Consider the following 18135-nt stretch of genomic DNA (forward strand, 5'->3'; position numbering starts at 1 on the left):
TTTGTGTTGTCTTTGGTGTGTGTGTGTCCTCTCTCCAGGCCAGAGTGAAGAATGATTTCCTAGATTATAAGGACCTAGCTGCCCTGCCAAAGGTCAAAGCCATATATGAGGTCCAACAGCCAGACCTCATATCCTCCTCATACCAACCCTACCTCAGATACACCTCTGATGACAGGCTAGACACTTACAGCTATGGGGAGGTACTTCTGCTACACACTCCAGGCTAAACCTAGTTATGTGTCATCATTGGTCTGTTCACACAGGAAAATCAAATAAAACCGTGACCTCATTATTGTTCAATGATTTTTAGTGCTTGTTATTTCTATTTTCATTTTATCAAACATTGTTTTGTGATTGTTTTAAATTAGAAATTGTTGAGGCAAAAATGGAAATATGAAATAGAAAATGGAATTGACAGATAGTTTCAGTACTGCAAAAACACTTTTTACGTACACAAGTGGATCGATGTGTCATGAGGAGCTCTTCTCTTTTTTTTTTCTTCACAGTCTGACAGCACTATGAATCTAGCAACTCGCAGGATGACCTTGTTTACTGGTTCATTGCTATAAAATAATAACACATCGATGAAAATCTGTTTTATCTATTTTTATCTAATGTTCTATGAGTTTTTGGTAAAACTGTTAAAAAATTGTAAATGAAGAGCTGTAATTATCTCTGCATGTTTGGAACAACTTTCTAGCTAAATGTTAGATGAGAATAATGATACTGAGTAAGGCACTGCCTTATCTGTAGCACTGAGGGAAGCAGTTATACTAGCTTATCTTAGTTTATTTTTTAGCTTAGTTTAGCACACAGGCTGAAGAAAGGGAGAAAATGTTTATTAGTGAAGGAAACTTAAGTTTCCTTTCGTAGTACCTATGAAGCTAACTAATATTACAGACATGAAAGAGAATTAATTCTTTGCAAGAAAGTGAATGAGCATCAACTGACATGTTTAAATGCATCTACTTGTCTTTGCTCCATGCAGAAACCCCCACAGATCATGTTTGGTCTGCCTTATGATTCTGTAAATAAGACAGTGATATATTTGTTTCGCTATTCTGCTTCGGTAAAACCAATAACTCATGTCTCTCCACTGATTCTCCAGTCACTGGGGACGCTCTCTCCCTATTCTCAGGTAAGCAGTCTCTATGTTAGAACACATGAACTGTCATCATGTTGTCCTGTCGCTGAGCTATTTGTCGCTGTGTTTGTTTCACCCACCTTCTTCTACCTTGTCTTGATTGTAAGGACTATGACAGTCTGGACATGAAGCAGAGGCGGTGCTCCAGTCCAGGTTATATTGACACACCAACATACAGTCGTCAAGGCATGTCTCCCATCATGCCTCGCTCTCCGCAGCACTACGGCTACCCTGGTGAGTCAGAGTTTAATGTCAGTCTGTTGCAAATGATGCTAAGTGAAGCTAGTCATGGTACCCCTGAAGACAATCAAAAAGTTGTTTAAATAATTAGTAACAGTTAAGGTTTGGGAATTTAAATATTTGCAACAGCTTTGGAGGTGCTTGCAGATGGCTTTTGTAGATTTAAACATATCCACGCTAACTTTGTACCCCATTTTTAGATATTTGCATACAGACATGATCATTGCAGGTGACATAAAGGTGAAGTCTGTTGTAATAATATGTCCGAAAATCAATCAATCAATCAATCAATCAATCAATCAATCAATCAATCAATCAATCAATCAATCATTGAATCCATCCTTCATCCCCTCAAAATAAGATTTCCCCAAAATATTAAAAATTTTCATTTAAGTTATTAACACATTTATTTTCATTCCCATTTGTATGTTGTCATTACTAGTATGTTTTTACTACAATGCCAACATAATATATCAGCTCTGACAGCTGTCATTTTGTTGCTTCCCGGCTGTCATTACATTTAACTCTTACACGTGTGCATTGACACTGTAATTCCCTGAAATAAACACTAGTCAGTTACGTTTGTCTTTACACAAGTGGAACAGTTATCCAGTGACCCTTTATGATTTGAATGAGTGTTTGGTTTCCCTTCTCCATGGATGAGACGTGTGTTGAGGCCTCATGCTCATGTTTCCTTTGCTGTGATTGGCTGTGGCCGGCTGCAGGCTCTGAGAGTGGCAGAAGTTCACCTTATTATGGCCAAGAAGGGCGGTCAAGCACACCCACCACCATCCAGCCCCCTAAGCATTTTCATGTACCAGGTAGGATTCCTCATCTCCTCATGGCACGCTTTAGAATCTCATAGATTTTTTTCTACTTGGCGACAGACATCAATATCCATGATTTGCTGATGTGAATCATGCAGACGGGACACATTGAGTTGTGTGGAAATAAGGGTGAGAAAATGTGATGCCACATTTCTGTACCATGTATTCTTGCGCTGACATATTCTTACCCTCATATTGCATCTTTGCTTTCCTTTACAAACATCTCCCTAATCTCCACCTCCTCCCTTTTAATAATCCCAGTTTAAACTCCTGTCTTCTTTTACTCCTCCATGTTTGAACTCTCCATCTCCTCTTTCTCTCCTCAGCCACAGGGGATCCCAACATCTACAGGAAGCCTCCCATCTATAAGAGAGCTGGTACAGTGCAGTTAGCCCCGCTTTAGCCTGCCTGTCCTCCTGTCGGTTTAGTCATGCTGTGCTTCAGATTAGATGTTTCTGCTGACCTACTGATATTTCCCAACCACCCTTTGTGATTTATTAGTATTGACATTCCAGTTATCGCAGAAATTGAAGCTATCAATAACAAAACCACAAAAAGTTGTAGCGTGTAAAATTGAATAGACATTCCATAAGATCACTTGCATTTCTGCTCGATGGTAAAAGGTCCTTAATAAGACAGACGCTTGTCACACAGGGCGAGTCTAGATGGGAAAGGCTATGAATTCAATGAAGGCTGCACACTGGACACAATTCCTCAGAATAAATGAAGAATTAAGAAAATATAAATTCATAGCTATGTATGTCTCCTTCTCTAGTCAACTAGTGGTCAGTGAGTCATGAGGTGTTACTATAGTTGTACTTGTTTAAATCCAGAGGTTGTGATGTAGAAAACAGAGCCAACAGCTGAGAGCGTGGATTTCCTAATTGTGTGTATTTATGTTGTCATTCAGTCAACAAGCAATTCAGTGTAATTAACACCACTTGCTATTTTTACCCTTTTTTAAAGTAATTAGACTCAGAAGAACTCCTGCCATCTTGATGGTGTGCTTCCGTACAAACAAAAGATTCACTGTCTTCTCCTGACAGTCTCAGTGGAGGATGGTTCATCTTTGTTGTTTTGCTGCATGTTGTTCTGTTATGTGTGTGTCGCTGTCTGTGGGGTAGTGCGTAAACTGTGTCAACCTTTGTAAAGATGCTTTCCCCGTCCATGTTTCTCAGCTAAAATTAGTACATCACTGGCCATAATGTTCCTGTGGGTGTAGAATTATTGCTCATGGTGAATTTGATCATTTCATCTTCTGATAAAAGCTGAAAATCCTTTAAGCTCACCCTGTTAGGATTCACACTTGTTTCTTTGTCAGTTATTCCGGTCTTTCTGAATAAACATCTAGTGATTATTATTGTCTGTGGGTACAGCATTGACCATATCAACACAACTCGAGAGCCTCAACAGACACGTGTGAGGATGTGTTGTTTTCTGAAGGCCTTTTATGTACTATCTAGTTGGCAAGTTTGCTATCTGTATAGAAACGAGGCTGCATCAGATCTCTCTATGGGTAGCAACGCTCTCACATTGGGATGCTCCAATAATGTTTCCCTTTTTTCACCTCTTCTTTATTGCATCCAATCACTTTTATTCACTTCCTTCCACCTTCTGCTCCACTATTGCTGCAGTAAGTATCTCCCTCCTCTCACTGTTTAACTCACTAGATATTTCATGTCTGTCCAGCTGTTAGAACAGTATACGTCTGTTTGCCATTGCTTTTATTTAATCCCACGTCTGGACTTCGTATCTCTGACTTTGTGTGTGCAGTGGTTCTCCCTGCCGTCAGGCTGAAAGCGTTTCCCACAGATGTAAATGTCAACCATGGTCGTGATGCTTCACATGAATAAGAATTCAATGGCTCACGGATCTGGGCTGGCGTGGCTAACGGCTAACAGAGTGAAGAGTGATCTAGCTGGCATTACACTGCATGTCGTCTCCATTGACTCTCATTGACTGGTCCATAGCATAGAGTGTCCTATCATCACCTCACAACGTGGCTCATGAAATGGCTGTGTGCTCCAGGCTAAACAGGAAGTGTACTAGTGATGATGCTGGTTATGTTCTTGCTGTTGGATGAAATATTTATCTGACAGGGATGTCAGATATAATGGCTTCCTATATGAACTGTAGCGTTTGTTTAGGTTCTGGTTGTACATTTTTGTGATATCCATTAACGCATTTTCCTCCATAGAACACTTGTACTGTCATTTTAAGAATGTGGTTATTTGCTTTTGTGCCTAGAGCTAGAAGACGAGCTTGATACCTCGCTCATATCTGTCTGTGAGACGCTTGAAGCAAGAGACTGTTTTGACCGCATTGCACAGCTAAAGAATGGAAGCAAAGGGAAATAGCTTTACCCCATGAATCAGTGTTAAAATCTGCAGAAAAATATCTTCGGACAAATATGTTCAGCTGACCAGTTAACTCGTTTTGGGGGGTTTTCTTCCTACATCAAGACAAAAATTTTCTTTGCAAACCAAAGAAACATATTTTCAGATGCTAATTAGGCAGGAATAACTCCAGAGAGTCGCTGCGCCTTGTTAAGAAATAATCCCAAACACATAACATTTACGGAAATGTCAAAGCAGGTCCAACTTCATTTCTGTCAGTTAAATGAGTGATGTTGAAATGTTTAGACTCTCAATCTGCTTGTTCAGTATAAAGACAGTTGTCTTAGCATGGAAGGATGGAGGTTTCAGACTAACAAAGATGTGAGAGCTTCTTCTATTCAACTATATAAAGTTAAAAGTCTTGATATATTATATATTCCCAAGAAGTCTAACCACCCGCATTCTGACATATAGCCAATTTCTTTAGAGATGATATAAACGTAATATGGTCATTTGTGAGTTATGAATGTGTTAACGTTGGATAGCAGTAGTTCTTTACACGACTATGACCTACGACTTCACGTATAGCATGCAGGCATAAGCGAGGGATTGATCCTCTCATCTAACTCCAGGCCGCAAAGGCTAAAGCAGAAATCTAAAAATTTGTATACCAGAATGACCAGTTACTAGATTCTCTCTGTGTTGTTTTTGTTTTTTTTTCACTCCTAACTTGATCTGTGTCCTCACAGACAATCACGTTGATGCAGCCACCAAAAGCAGGACCAGTGAGGACATCCTAAGATCCTCCAGGCTGTCCACGTTCCCTCCTGAGCCATACACACAGTCAGAGTCTGACTACTACACCTACACCAGTTCTCCCAAAGGTAGTACACAGTGTCATGTCACTACGTGAATGCAGTTCCTTGTTGTCACTCTGTATTGTCTATATTTGCTCACCCTCTCTGAGCTCTGTTTATGTTTAATTTGCTTCCTGTCCCCAGCCTATCGAATGCCTAGACGACGCTTCTCAACAGGAGGTGATGAAGAGAGTTGGAGTCACGGTCTTCAAAGAGTAAGAACTTCATTATTTTCCTTCTCTCTAACATCATCATCTGGAAGACAGACACCTCCTCAGAAACATCCATAAATAATGCACCTCCTATCACGCATCCCTGAATTACCCTCTGTTTCTTCATCTTTATCTTTCCCCATCTTACATTTACATGCTTCTTAAATTAGCCGTGTTCCCTTTGTTTGTCTCCCCTTTCCTTCTTCTTTCCTTGTGCCCGCTCAGATTGGGAGTGGCATTGGGAGGATGATCCTAAAGGAGGAGATGAAAGCCAGATCTGGTTCCTATGACAACGACCCCTGGGGCAGTGCGAGGAATTCTCGTAGTGGGAGCAAGGAAACACTCAACACTACAGGCTACAGCACTATGGCTTTCAACAACACTGTCAACGGATGTAAGGATCCACCCTGCCCCCCAATGCATGTCCCACTCTGTTTCTTCATCCTTTTTCTGCAAACTCATGCATGCCTCCACCTCTGACTGCACCTCTGAGGGGTCGCGTCCTTGCCCCCCTCCCAGTGTTGCCATGAGGGCTTTTTATGAAGCCTGATAGCTGCTGTCACTGGGGTTTAGGGTAAGGGTAGTGAGGTCAGAGGGGGTCAAGGCTCGTGTAGGTGGTGTGGTTTATTGAGATGGAGAGATGTTGAGATGAGGGAACAGCTGCTGTTGAACCCCTGATGTCCAGCAGATGTTCCCCGTTGTTGTTGTTGTTTCTGACCACACTGATTTACACCATTTGACACCTAACCTGCTGCACAGGAGCAGTTTTAATACATACGAGTTGTGTGTGTGAGGATCAGTTTTTAGACGCCATCAGTTTCCTCTTCTTGCCACTTCCTTTTTTTCCATCCCTGCCTCCATCTCCTTCTTCAATTTGCTTGCTTTTTTCCTCCTCTCTGCCTCGACTCTGCTCTGTTCACTCTCCATCTCTCTATCAATCCATCCCTCTGTACGTTCCTCGCTCTCACAGCTGGTGTCCCATGTCCTGGTTTATTTATGAACAGTAAGATCTCTCATTAAAGCTTCCCTAATGGCAGGGAACACGACTGAACAGGAATCTGTTGGCTGTGGTTGAAAGGCAACAAAGGCGTCTAACCAACCAAGCTGTGTTCTGCGATTAGATGGAGCATGCAGTTTGTCTGTGTGTATTGTTTTCACATTGTGGATTTCACCTCTTCCTGCCTGACCCATCCCAGCATGTCTTTTTTTTTTTTTGCCTCAATGTCCTTTTTGAAGTTTTGTATTTCTGCCAGGCTTCAGTAGGCGACCTGACGTAACCTTTTTCGTAAGGCTGTCAAAAAACGACAACATTTTTCCTTTAATTTTGTTTGAAAAATGGAATCAATATTTAAAAAATAATAGATGAAAAATCCTGCAGCAGGTGTGATATTTACAACAAATGGAAAGAATAAAGATGTCAAGTAATTATTTTTTCATTTCACAGCACCCAGATCTCAGTACAGTGCCGATAATGGTAAGTTTAAAATTTATATTTAATAAATCTTCAACATTATTGACGTCTAATGTAAATTAGCTCATTTTGTAGCAGTGAAACATCTGAATCGTAGCTGTTTCAGTCTATAGCTTTTGAATAAATGTTGACCTTCAGTCACAGATGATCAGTTTATTCTGGATTCCATGAAGCTCCAGTTTTACAGGAGCTCAAATGTGATTGTTCGATGAGACAGTAGCTCCATCTTCTGGCACTGGAGCTGCATGACTTCTCAAACTCCTCTAAATTTGTAAATTAGACTCAGTTAATACTTTCCTATACTTTTCTATTGTAGATTTTGTTTGTAAGTCTGCCTCGCTACCAGGATATGGACGCAATGGCATCCAGAGGGTGAGCCCAAAGCACAAAACAGCACGTTTAGCCTCATTTGTTACATTGTAATTACACTCCTTATTATCAATCCACTCCTGATTATCAATCAACACTTAAATCTATAAAAGAACATATGGTGTATGAACTTCACCGTGAGGAACAGGCATAGGACCAGTAGTTTTAGACATGTCTGACATCTAATCACATATGTGTGTATATGTACAAGCAATAAGTTGTAAGCTGCGGCCCCTTTATTCCCCTGCAGCCTCAGAGTGCAGACTGCTACCAGTACCAGTATGACACTGGCAGCGAGGTCAACTGGGGAAGCAGAGGTAATTTAATATGTATTTAAAACGCCGAGCTCTCATTAGATTGAAGTATTTAATTTAATGCTTTTTCCAGTGGCCTGACTTAATTCTCTTCCTTTTTCCTCCCAGCAGAATACAAGGTAAGGTTTTAAAATAATCACTTAAATAATTTGTCTCGTGTGAGTCAGCCTGCATGCTCAATACTCGCAGTGCTACTGTAATAAAGTGGTTGAAGTTTGTAAAAGTGCCTCTCCTGTTCCACTCTGCAGGTCTATCCCTATGAAGCGCTCATTGTCACCACCAGAGGTCGTAATAAACTCCCCAAAGACGTGGACAGAGCCAGGCTGGAGGTAAGTCCTGAATCGGACCTTTCAGAATTTGGTCTCTGGCTCAGCCAAATACTTGAGTCATAGCCAAGTTCTGGAAATGTTCCAAGTAGAAATACTCCACATGCCTTGGGCCTGTCATGGAAATAACAAACCAAGCTCAGAATGTCAAATTTTCTACTATTTAAACAGAATTATCTGTTACAGTAAATTACATCTTAAGATATTGTGATTTTTTCTAATTATTTCCTCATAAAATGATCTCTTATGAAGTATGGAAGTGGAAAGTATTTCTTTTGGAAGGATTTCAGAGTCTGAGTCTTAGAAATGTTATGTGTACCACCGTCATTAAATTTAGATCTGTCTTTTTGGAAGTTGTGGTGTGTTCAGTGGCGACTAAAGAAAAGTAGAAAACCACATTTTTGAGTGTGAATGAAAATGAAAAATGACTCAATTTAATAACTGATATATTCTGTGTGTTCTCAGCGCCACCTGTCCCCAGAGGAGTTTGTCCAAGTATTTGGAATGACTATGGAGGATTTCGACCGACTGGCTCTGTGGAAGAGAAATGAGCTCAAGAAACAAACCCGACTGTTTTAAAAAAACAACAACAACAACAAAAATTAAAAAATACTGCCATAACTGGATTGAGAGACATGACTGTTTTTGCAGAATGCGGAGGAAAGAGACACAAAGACATTTATTCAGTTTCACTGCCATGGCTGAGAACCTGTTCAAGAGCTCCTTCTATGACGAACCAAATTTGAGTCACGCCGCCGTTGGCTGCTGAGAAATGCCACGGAAATGCCGGCGGAAATGCCACAGAGACGTTATGCACAGACGGACCCCAGCGCAGCTGTGGCTGTGTGCTGGTGTGGTGTGTAAGCAATAGAAACTGTAGTACAGTAGTGCCGCTCTTATCTTAAGCCTGAAGGATGTGACCGTCCCACTCTAAGGCCACACATGGGTACTACATTACAAAGAGGAGAATTTTGGCTTTGCCTTATTTGTTATGCTCTTTTAGTTATGAGTGTGCAGCACCAGCAATCTGAATGAGTAGAATGTAGATATATCATTTATGACACTTTAACAGGGTGGATGCTTAGAAGAAAAGAATGAATGAGTGAGCATACAGCATATCTTTGGTTTAAGATGCATTTTATTGACCTTTTTCCCTGTTTTTACTTTTACACATGAAATACTGTGTCCCTCTGGTTTACAGTAATTGATTGAAATGAGATGGGCACAATTTTTTTTTTTCCTCTTTGATTTGTATGCAAAGTAAAACCAAAGTGAGAATGGAAACATACGGATTAGCAGGTTGCTTCCAAGTAATATTCTGGTTCCTGACAGATGCAGATCACAGTGCAGATGTGTGGCAACCAAAAGAATGTGCAATGCAGTAATGTTAGTTGGAATAGGCTAAAGGAAACACCATGTCTGCCCTCCTGCCGCGGGGTTTCCAACTCATTGCAATAGAATGATGAGTGAAGACACAGATAGTTGTCATCCATTTACGTTCACTGTTTATGCTCTTTTGGAATGATAATAATGATAATACTTTTGTAGCTACAGATTACATTCACTCACATCGAAATGCTCTTCAACATGTTTAACACACTGACAAAGAGATCCAGGGTTATTTTTTTGATTTTGTCACTAAAAATTGAACTTGAAAAAAAGGAAAAAATTCTGTCTCCCTTTCATTATTTGAATTTTGAACAGTTCATCAGTGTGAATCTTTACTGGTTGCATTTTTATTGATAAAATAGGTTTTTGGCTAAATAACTTAGATGTTGTTTTTTTATATCCATACACCTAATTTAACTTCATGGAGTGAGTACCAAAATCAACTTTAAGGCTTTTAGAGAAGCTTTAAAAGAACGAGAGCTTCTACGAATGCTTCCAGTTGTTCCTCATGTTTGTTTAGCCAAATGGTTACGCAAATGTGGTTAATTATAAACTCTGAAAGTTAGTTGATTTATACTGCAATCTGTTATTCCTGGACCTGAGGTCAAGCTTGGATTCCATTTCATCAAGTCCAAAGTTTTTCATTCCATGTCGAGGAGTCTGTCAGCCAATTCTGGTTCGTCACATTACGGCCCTCGGTCGATGGGATCAAGCTTTTAAGGATAAAGGAAAGTGTCTCCATCTGAAGCTGTTATTCCACAGCGGCCTTACTGGATATCTGTCATTGCAGACGTGTTTGAATACACACTATTGTTGCTGTTTGCTGTAGTGTGTACACACAGAACAGATTCAGACATGCCGTGAAGTTTGCCCAACTGTAATCATGCCAGGCTGATAAACTTTGTGAACCACACCTCCCCTGAAAGTCTTCTGAATCGCCTGCTGAATACCAAAAAGAAGTCCATAGTTTCACCATTTAAAGATTAAAATTATAGTTGCAAAAGTTGATTAAATATCTACAGAAACTTCCCTAAACTTGCTGAGCTGACAGCATGCGCACATACTGCTAATGTAGATGCTAAAGTCATCCTGGGCAAGAAATCTTTTCCCATCTCTGAGTGTTATTAGATGACTTGAATTGAGACAAGATTAATTCCTCCAATTCTGTCCTACTCCAGTTGGTTGCACCAAATCTTTCCCTGACTGCAGGTTCAATGATCAGTCTATGAAAAAAATTGCACAAGAATGAATATCATTCAGAGAAAAGTACATGAGAGGCGGTTTTGCCTAAGGCTTTAGTGATCACTGTTGTACTGGTTGTGTGATCATTTCAAAATGTCTCCTGAAAAGACTTTACAATACAGGCTTCTTTTTTGTGATCGCACAGATTTGATCTCATTCCTACTCTGGTTATCGCTCAAATTCACATTTACTCTTAATTTAAACAGACATGCCCCTGTAAAGGAATTCAGAATTAAAAACCATTGGAGTCCTTTATTTAATTTTGCATTGTGTGATCTGGTTCACTAAAAACATCAGATTTGATGTAAAGCAAAGGCCTCCTGGAATAAATCTGAGTGGAATTCAGAACCACGTGAACTCAGACTCAGTAAAGCAAAATAAAGTTATTGGAAACATCAACTCCATACAACTGGAGTTGTAATCCTGGATGATCATGAAACTCATGTCAACAAAAGTCTATTCAACTTCTTACAAAAATAAAAACTAACTGCATTTTAGTCTCTGACAGTTCGTATGGTTAACTATTTGACAAGATTGGTCATTCCTCTGTCCACACCATGTAGTCTTTTATCAAATCAACTAATTTACATCCTAAGACTTCCCTTTTCAAGTGACCTCCACCTTCTTCCAGACTGTACAGCAGACGCTCAGGGGGAGCAGTTTGGATTCTCCTAAAAGCCTTTAATTTTCTCCAAAACCGACAGTACGCCTTATAATCCAGTGCACCTTATATGTGAAAACGTTTTAAAAATACTTAAAAAAAAAGGCCAGTCATTGGCAGTGCGCCTTATAATCAGATGCACTTAAATAATCCAGTGCGCTTAATAATCCAGTGCACTTTATATATGATTTTTATATTTTATAGGCCATTCATTGAAGGTGCGCATTATAACCCAGTGTGCCTTATAGTGAAGAAAACACTTTACTTGATATAGGAGAAGCTCTTTTCCTGAAGCTAGCAGCTCATATAATTGTAGCCCCCGTCTCTCGATAGTTCAATCTCTGCTTATATCTGAAAATTTTGTGCCGTCACCCCCCTCTTTCAAAGGGGTGACAATTCTGATCCCAGCTGTTACGAACTTTCTCCATCCTGTCTTGCATGTTTTCCGAATTGTCGAAGGGCAGACCACCCACCACCTGGAGCCACAGTGTTCTTATCTCCATACAGTTTGGTTTCAGAACCGGCCAGAGATACATCTCTACTGAAAGTGTTAAATGATGCTAATCGTACCGTCGATGAATCCTCTGTGGCTGTGGTTGTTGCCCCTGTCCACAGGTGTTCTACTTGGGTCCACGCTGCGTACAGCTCTTCAAAATGGACTTGTTGAAGTGAGCTAACTGTAGCTTGTTTGTTGAGTGCAGGTGTGGATTGGAATCACATCACAAAGAATCTTCAGTCAATGACTTTTACTGTACTTTTCGTTCTGCTGGTGAGCACTAAGTATACAGACAAACTAACTTATCTGGTTAAAATAAATTAAACATTAATCGTGTTGATTCTATCATCGATTTTCAGATGTTTACTGGAGGTGATGGCCAAAACTTAATAAATCCTTCTTTTATGGTAAATTAGTTAAATTATTTCATAGTGATGTAAATTGGCATGTCTCCCCCTCTGCAGGACAACAAATAAAGCTTTACAATGTGAATGTTGATCCCCAAAACTGAAGAATGAAAACAACAGTTTTGAATGAATGGAGGTACAGTTTATTATGGCTTGAATGAAGGCTAACATTTATTTTAACAGGGCATAGAGCTGATTGCTATTGCTAAACATAAAGGAAATGACTGGAGCTGCATTTCACATTTCAAATCACTCTGTGTCACGAGCTGTTTACACGTCACCTGTTGTGATGAGACATAAATGGTGGGAAGGAATATTTGCATAGAAGACATTTTTAACTGTCAAAATGAGAAAGACAGTCTTGCTAAAAAAGTAATACATGAGAAGGCCATAGTTAGCTTGCCTCTGAGTTTTTCTGCTTTAACATGTAAATGAAACCTCTCAATGTAGGCTGTGCATTATCCAGTCTATAAGTAATGACTATTCTCTATCTGATGTGTATAAGAAGTTAATGTTGCTTAACTAGATATAACCCCTCTTCACGAGATCATCTTGAGACACATGGGCCTGAAGAACTGAAGCTTGCTTGCGTCCACTTCCTTAGCATTTTCCTCCAGTCCCATGAGGACTTTGTGGGCGTCGTCAAACAGCTCCGCTCCAATGGCTGCCCGGACTCTGTCATGCCAGGCTCTCAGCTTGGGTCTCTCCTCGAACAGTTTCAAGCCGGTGGCGACAGGCTGCCAGTGAGAGAAGCGAGGAGAGGACTATTAATGTGGAAGAACCAACTCTTCAGTCAACCCATGTGACTCCTCACAAAGAGGCACTTTAAAATCCTGATTCTGACTTTCTACGTGCTTTTCTTCAAAGTACACTACCATAATAAATCACACTAGCTGTCGTGTAATTCAGTAACAATTATGTTTTTAACATGGGTTAATAAAGTTTTAGACAGTGAAAATGAATTATTTCTTTTCTACTTCTACCAGGTACCATCAAAATCTGTCGAGTAGATGATGTGCAATGTGGAAATATAATCTGATTAATTTTTTTAATATGCTCGAATTAATCTGGATTGATGTTACTTTGACTTTGTCTGTATTTATCCGTGTTAAAGACGCACCAACTTTAATAAAAATCCACCTTATAATTTTTGCATGATGCTGCAAACACATAAGCAAACAACTCAATTTTGACCATTTTGACTGCAAATAAAACCTGTATGCACCTGTATGATCTCCGTGATGGCAGTCAGGTCAGCCAGTGTGATATGATCTCCTGCGATGAAGAGCTTATCACGGAGGAACTTATTTTCCACGGTATTCAGTGAATTATTGAGATCTTCCATCAGTTCATCCATCTTATCCTGAGGAACATCCTGACCCAGAATCTTGGGAATTAAATTCTGCACAGCAAATACAGAGTCATTAGTAATCAAACCCTGTTAAACCCATTGTGGGAGAAGTATTTTTTTGCTTATGAAAAAGTACAACTTGTGTTATCTGTGCTTGAATCCAACCCATCACAAACTTAAGACTAACTGTATGTAGAATTCTCGTCTTTTGTCCAGCCAATAATAAGCTGGAATTTGGACATCACCTAACATGATACAGGAAACCAAAGTAACAGATCTGTGTGGGAATTCAGCAGCTTATCACAGCTGGAGACTGGAATTCACCCCCATGAAGATGAAGTCCATTATCAACTTGTGTGAGAACTTCATAGCCTTGACCTCCCTCTAACCTCCTTTCATGGATTTTGTCAGAAAAACAATGTCATGATAATTAAGAAGCCACACAGATGAGTAGTAGGGCATCATAGCACCTTCTCTTTGCCCCCTGATTGCCTCAGTCTCATAAAGGACCTGTGACCTTGATATACAAGTCTGATGTTGATGGTGTAATTTCTTGTTACTGTTGACATGTAAAAATACAATAACATAGGGTGCAGTATACAGTAGATACCTGCAAGCACAAATTAACAGAATGAACCATACCTTGTACCAGAACATCTTGGTTCCAAACACGCGAAGATCCAAATGCTGCCAGGACAGAAACTCATCGACGCGGGAACGCTGCTGTAGGCCAGCAGGGTACCAGGAATCAGGAGTGTTAAACTTCTGTGCCATATACATCATGATAGCAACGCTGTGGAGGTCCACACGCTCATGAGATCATAGAGGAAACGTAAGCATGGTCATGACTGTTAAATGGTTCAACTCAATAATCACCTTTCAACAAGGCAGAAGTCTCCATCTCGCATGGCAGGTACTTTCCTTGTTATGCTGATTTTCCCAAACTCCTCCCCTAAATGTTCACCTGAGACCAGAGCAGAGTAAAATTAATTACAACACTTCACATCTTCTGATTCTACTCATCGTGTTTCAGATGTATTGCTGTGGTCATGACTGCATGGGTAAGCTTAAAAAACACAAACGGCAAAGGACTGGGCAATCACCGTTCTAGGATATAAAACATTACCCATTAACCATGTCTGAGTAGATTCTCAGTCCTCCAGGTCAAGATAAATCAGGAAGAGAGAAAAAAAAGTCGATTAGTCTTGCTTATGGTTGGTTGAAGACGTTTCTTCAGTTCAGAACTGAATAAAACCTTTTGGATGAAAAATCGTTTTATATTATTTATATTAATTGCCATAAACAATCATAAATAAAGTTAACACTGGCCAGGATGAAGAAGAGACGAGTTCCAAATATGGCAGTAACATTACTAAGAAAATTTAATGTTCCAGCCACACAATTCTAGAAACCCTCATGACACTCATTTTATTCATTAATTAAAATAATGCAGTATTTATTTTGGCAGTTCAGCCCATCCAAAAAGGGTCTGAACCTGCTTCTGGGTTTAACTCTCCCCAGAGTTCCAAATCCATCTTGAAATTAGCTCTAAATTATGTTCAAGTCTTTGTTCTCATCATTTAAGGGGATGAGATATTACAAAAGTGAAAAAGTTTTCTTTAATAAAAGTATGAAATTGCTGGACTTGTTTGTTTGAGGAACCCTTTGGACAGAATTGTGGGTAAACAGTCTGCAATTCATTTTGAAGTTCTATTTGCACTTCAAAATTAATTGTGCATTCATGCCTCTGTCAGTGGGAGTGACAGAGGAACTCTGAAACATGATGAACAAGAATCTGGTCTGGTTTTCTGGAAACAAGTTCTTTTAATTAACTGTCTGTGTACCGACACATTTACTAAGTATGACTAACTTTTAATTATGTAAAAGTGCTTCAGTGAAATAACTTGTAAATCAATCCGTGAGTAAATGGTGCAGCGGCTTATTATTATTGTGGATCAAAGGTCTGCTGAAGCCTATCCCAGCTACCTATGGGTTGCAGGTGGGGTACACTAACTTCTAAAGACAGTTTGGAGTGATCACTTCACTTAAACTGCATGTTTCTGGAGGTGGAAGGAAGCAGGAGAAACCAGAGAGAACCCGTAGAAACTCTGTGCAGAAAGGAATCAAACCCAGAACCTTCTTGCTGTGAGGCGACAGCGTTATCTACTGCACCTTAAAGATTCATGAACTAAAAATACCAGCACATTTAATTTTGTGCATAGACTTTCTGTGAAGAACCCTCTGGTGACAGGGTTAGCTGGGATATGGAGGAAACTACAAAGCGTGTTACCAAGTAAACAGCAAACCAAGGACAGATCTCATCTCAATGCAAAACCTGAATAAAACATACGATTCAAAAAATGTCGTTAAAACAAATGTTTTTACAAAAGGGGGAAAAAAACAACAAATTCAAGCTCCTCATTCAAGATTTTAAGAGCCTGTAATTTTACTTCGCCACAAATCCTCTTCGAAGTCTCCTTTGACCCACCTACAGTGACTTCATTTGAGTTCATGGCTTCATTTATTGTTTTACTAAATCCTGTTGGGACATTAGTTATCGTGGGAAACTATTCAATATCTTCTGTGTTTATGTGGATGAAACCTGAGAAAAGACACCAGGAGAACATACCAACTACACACAGAAAGGACTCAAACCTGGAACCTTTTTTTTCTCACAACGATGTGTTGGACAGACATAAAAAAAACTAGTTCAGTTCATGTCAGAATCAAACTTTGATCTTTCATCTGAGTACAAAACAAGTCCCTTATTTGGGTATTCATATATTTTATACGACTTTTTTTTGGACCAATCCTTCATAAAAACTGAAAAATCTAAGAATTAAAAGAAAGGTGACTGTTCTTCATAAGAAAAAAAGAAAACTAACTTCAACATTCACATTCAAGGTTTCTAAGCGGAATATAATTTATTACCACAAAACCCTCCTAAAGTTTCTGACACAACTAAATTCAATCAACTTTACTTCAGTTCTACTTCCGAGGCCGTTGGTCTTGTGTTCTCACCCTTCATCAGGGACACATGTTTGAACGTGAACGGGATGTTGTTCTTCTTGGCGAACATGTAAACCGCTCTGCAGGGCTGAGACACCATGTCCAGGTACAGCTTCAAGGCCATGGTGAGTCCGTCTGTCCGTCCGCTCCGCGCCGCTCCGCTCCGCCGTCCGCTCCTCTGCGGGCCGACGCCTCTCTGCTCGTGACCGGCACCAAAGATCGTTTATTCGGTAGAGATGACTCCCGCCCATCTAGTTCCAGTTGTTATGGACCAGCAAAACGTTCGGTGTTCCTCAAATCCTGCATTCCTATCGTGAAGTGTTGTTTCTACTTTCTACCTACGCTTTAGAATATACATGATCATTCAGAGCTACTTCACTGCCAGGTAACGTTTTAGTCCAAGGCACACAATTCAAAGGTTTCACTCCAAGCACATGTGGATGCCAGACTGCGAGAATGACCTGAGAGACACTAAGTCAAGGCCCTGGGGGCCATTTGTGGCCCTCCACATCATTTTATGTGGACTGCGACAGCATAAAAGGTCAGAGTGTCTAAAATAAAATAGGTCAAAAATGTGCTTTGACAAAAAACAATTACCGTATTGGCCCGAATATAAGACGACCCTGATTATAAGACCACCCCCTCTTTTTCAAGACTCAAGTTTGAAAAAAGACTTTTTGAACACCAAAATTAATTTTATACAGAAAATAATTACAGTACATCTGAAACAAATGATTATAACAATATATTGGAGAGAAAAAGCAGAAATGCAGATTTTAAGGCTATTTTAACTTGTGTTTGATGCTATTTTTCTTTTTCACTTTGGATAGTTTGGTCCGTGATTGATGGAGTTCTGTGGGTTTCATAACCTGACAAATTAAAAGGATTTATAACAGAGCAGCAAGCAAATATGTTTGTAATTTTTGTAACTTGAATAAGTAATAAATTCAGAGTTATTTAACATTAAGGAGTAGTTACATTTATTTTACATTACATGAAGTTACATTTAGTTACATTTATAAGTTACATTTAATTTCCCTGATGGAACCTCCTGAAGGGATGAATAAAGTCCTACTCTACTCTACTCTACTCTACTCTACTCTACTCTACTCTACTCTACTCTACATTTGGCCCTTTGAGGGCAGCCATTGTGCTGATGTGGCACTCGGTGAAAATGAGTTTGACACCCCTGCACTAAGTAGATAGCTCTATACTCTCTTCATCTTCTTTCACCTATGTACGTTTATTCCTAATGTCACACACGCGTGCGCGCACACACACACACACACACACACACACACACACACACACACACACACACACACACACACACACACACACACACACACACACACACACACACACACACACACACTCACAAGCACACAGATCCACAGGCTGGGTCCTGATCTTCAGCACAGTGTCTCAGCTGCTATGAGACGACAGGATGCAATTGTTTCTTTGTTTCTTTGTTTGTTTCTTTG

General features: G+C 39.8%; 2 protein-coding genes across 11 annotated transcripts in view; one reads left to right on the top strand and one right to left on the bottom strand.

Moving 5' to 3' along the window:
• Positions 1 to 9752, top strand: part of ablim3 (actin binding LIM protein family, member 3) — a 38419-nt gene extending 28667 nt beyond the window's left edge. For 4 of the 10 annotated variants that reach the window (XM_068326157.1, XM_068326159.1, XM_068326164.1 and 1 more), the window contains exons 10-23: positions 39 to 200; positions 1109 to 1138; positions 1252 to 1378; positions 2110 to 2205; positions 2538 to 2588; positions 5297 to 5431; positions 5549 to 5619; positions 5842 to 6010; positions 7061 to 7090; positions 7404 to 7459; positions 7707 to 7773; positions 7879 to 7889; positions 8019 to 8099; positions 8562 to 9752. In XM_068326157.1, coding sequence (XP_068182258.1) covers positions 39 to 200; positions 1109 to 1138; positions 1252 to 1378; positions 2110 to 2205; positions 2538 to 2588; positions 5297 to 5431; positions 5549 to 5619; positions 5842 to 6010; positions 7061 to 7090; positions 7404 to 7459; positions 7707 to 7773; positions 7879 to 7889; positions 8019 to 8099; positions 8562 to 8675 — 1200 coding nt within the window. In that variant the 3' untranslated portion in view covers positions 8676 to 9752. The remainder of the gene's footprint in view (positions 1 to 38; positions 201 to 1108; positions 1139 to 1251; positions 1379 to 2109; positions 2206 to 2537; positions 2589 to 5296; positions 5432 to 5548; positions 5620 to 5841; positions 6011 to 7060; positions 7091 to 7403; positions 7460 to 7706; positions 7774 to 7878; positions 7890 to 8018; positions 8100 to 8561) is intronic. The other 6 variants (XM_068326158.1, XM_068326161.1, XM_068326162.1 and 3 more) reach the window with 6 other exon arrangements.
• Positions 9753 to 12411: 2659 nt separating this feature from the next.
• gstt1b (glutathione S-transferase theta 1b) lies at positions 12412 to 16977 on the bottom strand. The gene is made up of 5 exons (XM_068326360.1): positions 16664 to 16977; positions 14519 to 14606; positions 14285 to 14435; positions 13517 to 13693; positions 12412 to 13028 (listed from the first exon to the last, which is right to left on the bottom strand). The coding sequence occupies exons 1-5, from the start codon at positions 16773 to 16775 to the stop codon at positions 12831 to 12833; spliced, it is 726 nt and encodes a 241-aa protein (XP_068182461.1). The 5' UTR covers positions 16776 to 16977; the 3' UTR covers positions 12412 to 12830.
• Positions 16978 to 18135: the final 1158 nt, after the last annotated feature.

The sequence above is a fragment of the Antennarius striatus genome, chromosome 10, assembly GCF_040054535.1.
Source record: "Antennarius striatus isolate MH-2024 chromosome 10, ASM4005453v1, whole genome shotgun sequence".
Classification (NCBI taxonomy): Eukaryota; Metazoa; Chordata; class Actinopteri; order Lophiiformes; family Antennariidae; genus Antennarius; species Antennarius striatus.

What these genes read in the sequence shown, in the direction of transcription:
- gstt1b (XM_068326360.1), bottom strand. Translation starts at nt 16,775, where the DNA reads ATGGCCTTGAAGCTGTACCTGGACATGGTGTCTCAGCCCTGCAGAGCG. An exon ending in GACTTCTGCCTTGTTGAAAG is followed by an intron (nt 14,436 to 14,518) that starts GTGATTATTGAG and finishes GGACCTCCACAG; the next exon opens with CGTTGCTATCATGATGTATA. An exon ending in CCATCACGGAGATCATACAG is followed by an intron (nt 13,029 to 13,516) that starts GTGCATACAGGT and finishes TCTCACTGGCAG; the next exon opens with CCTGTCGCCACCGGCTTGAA.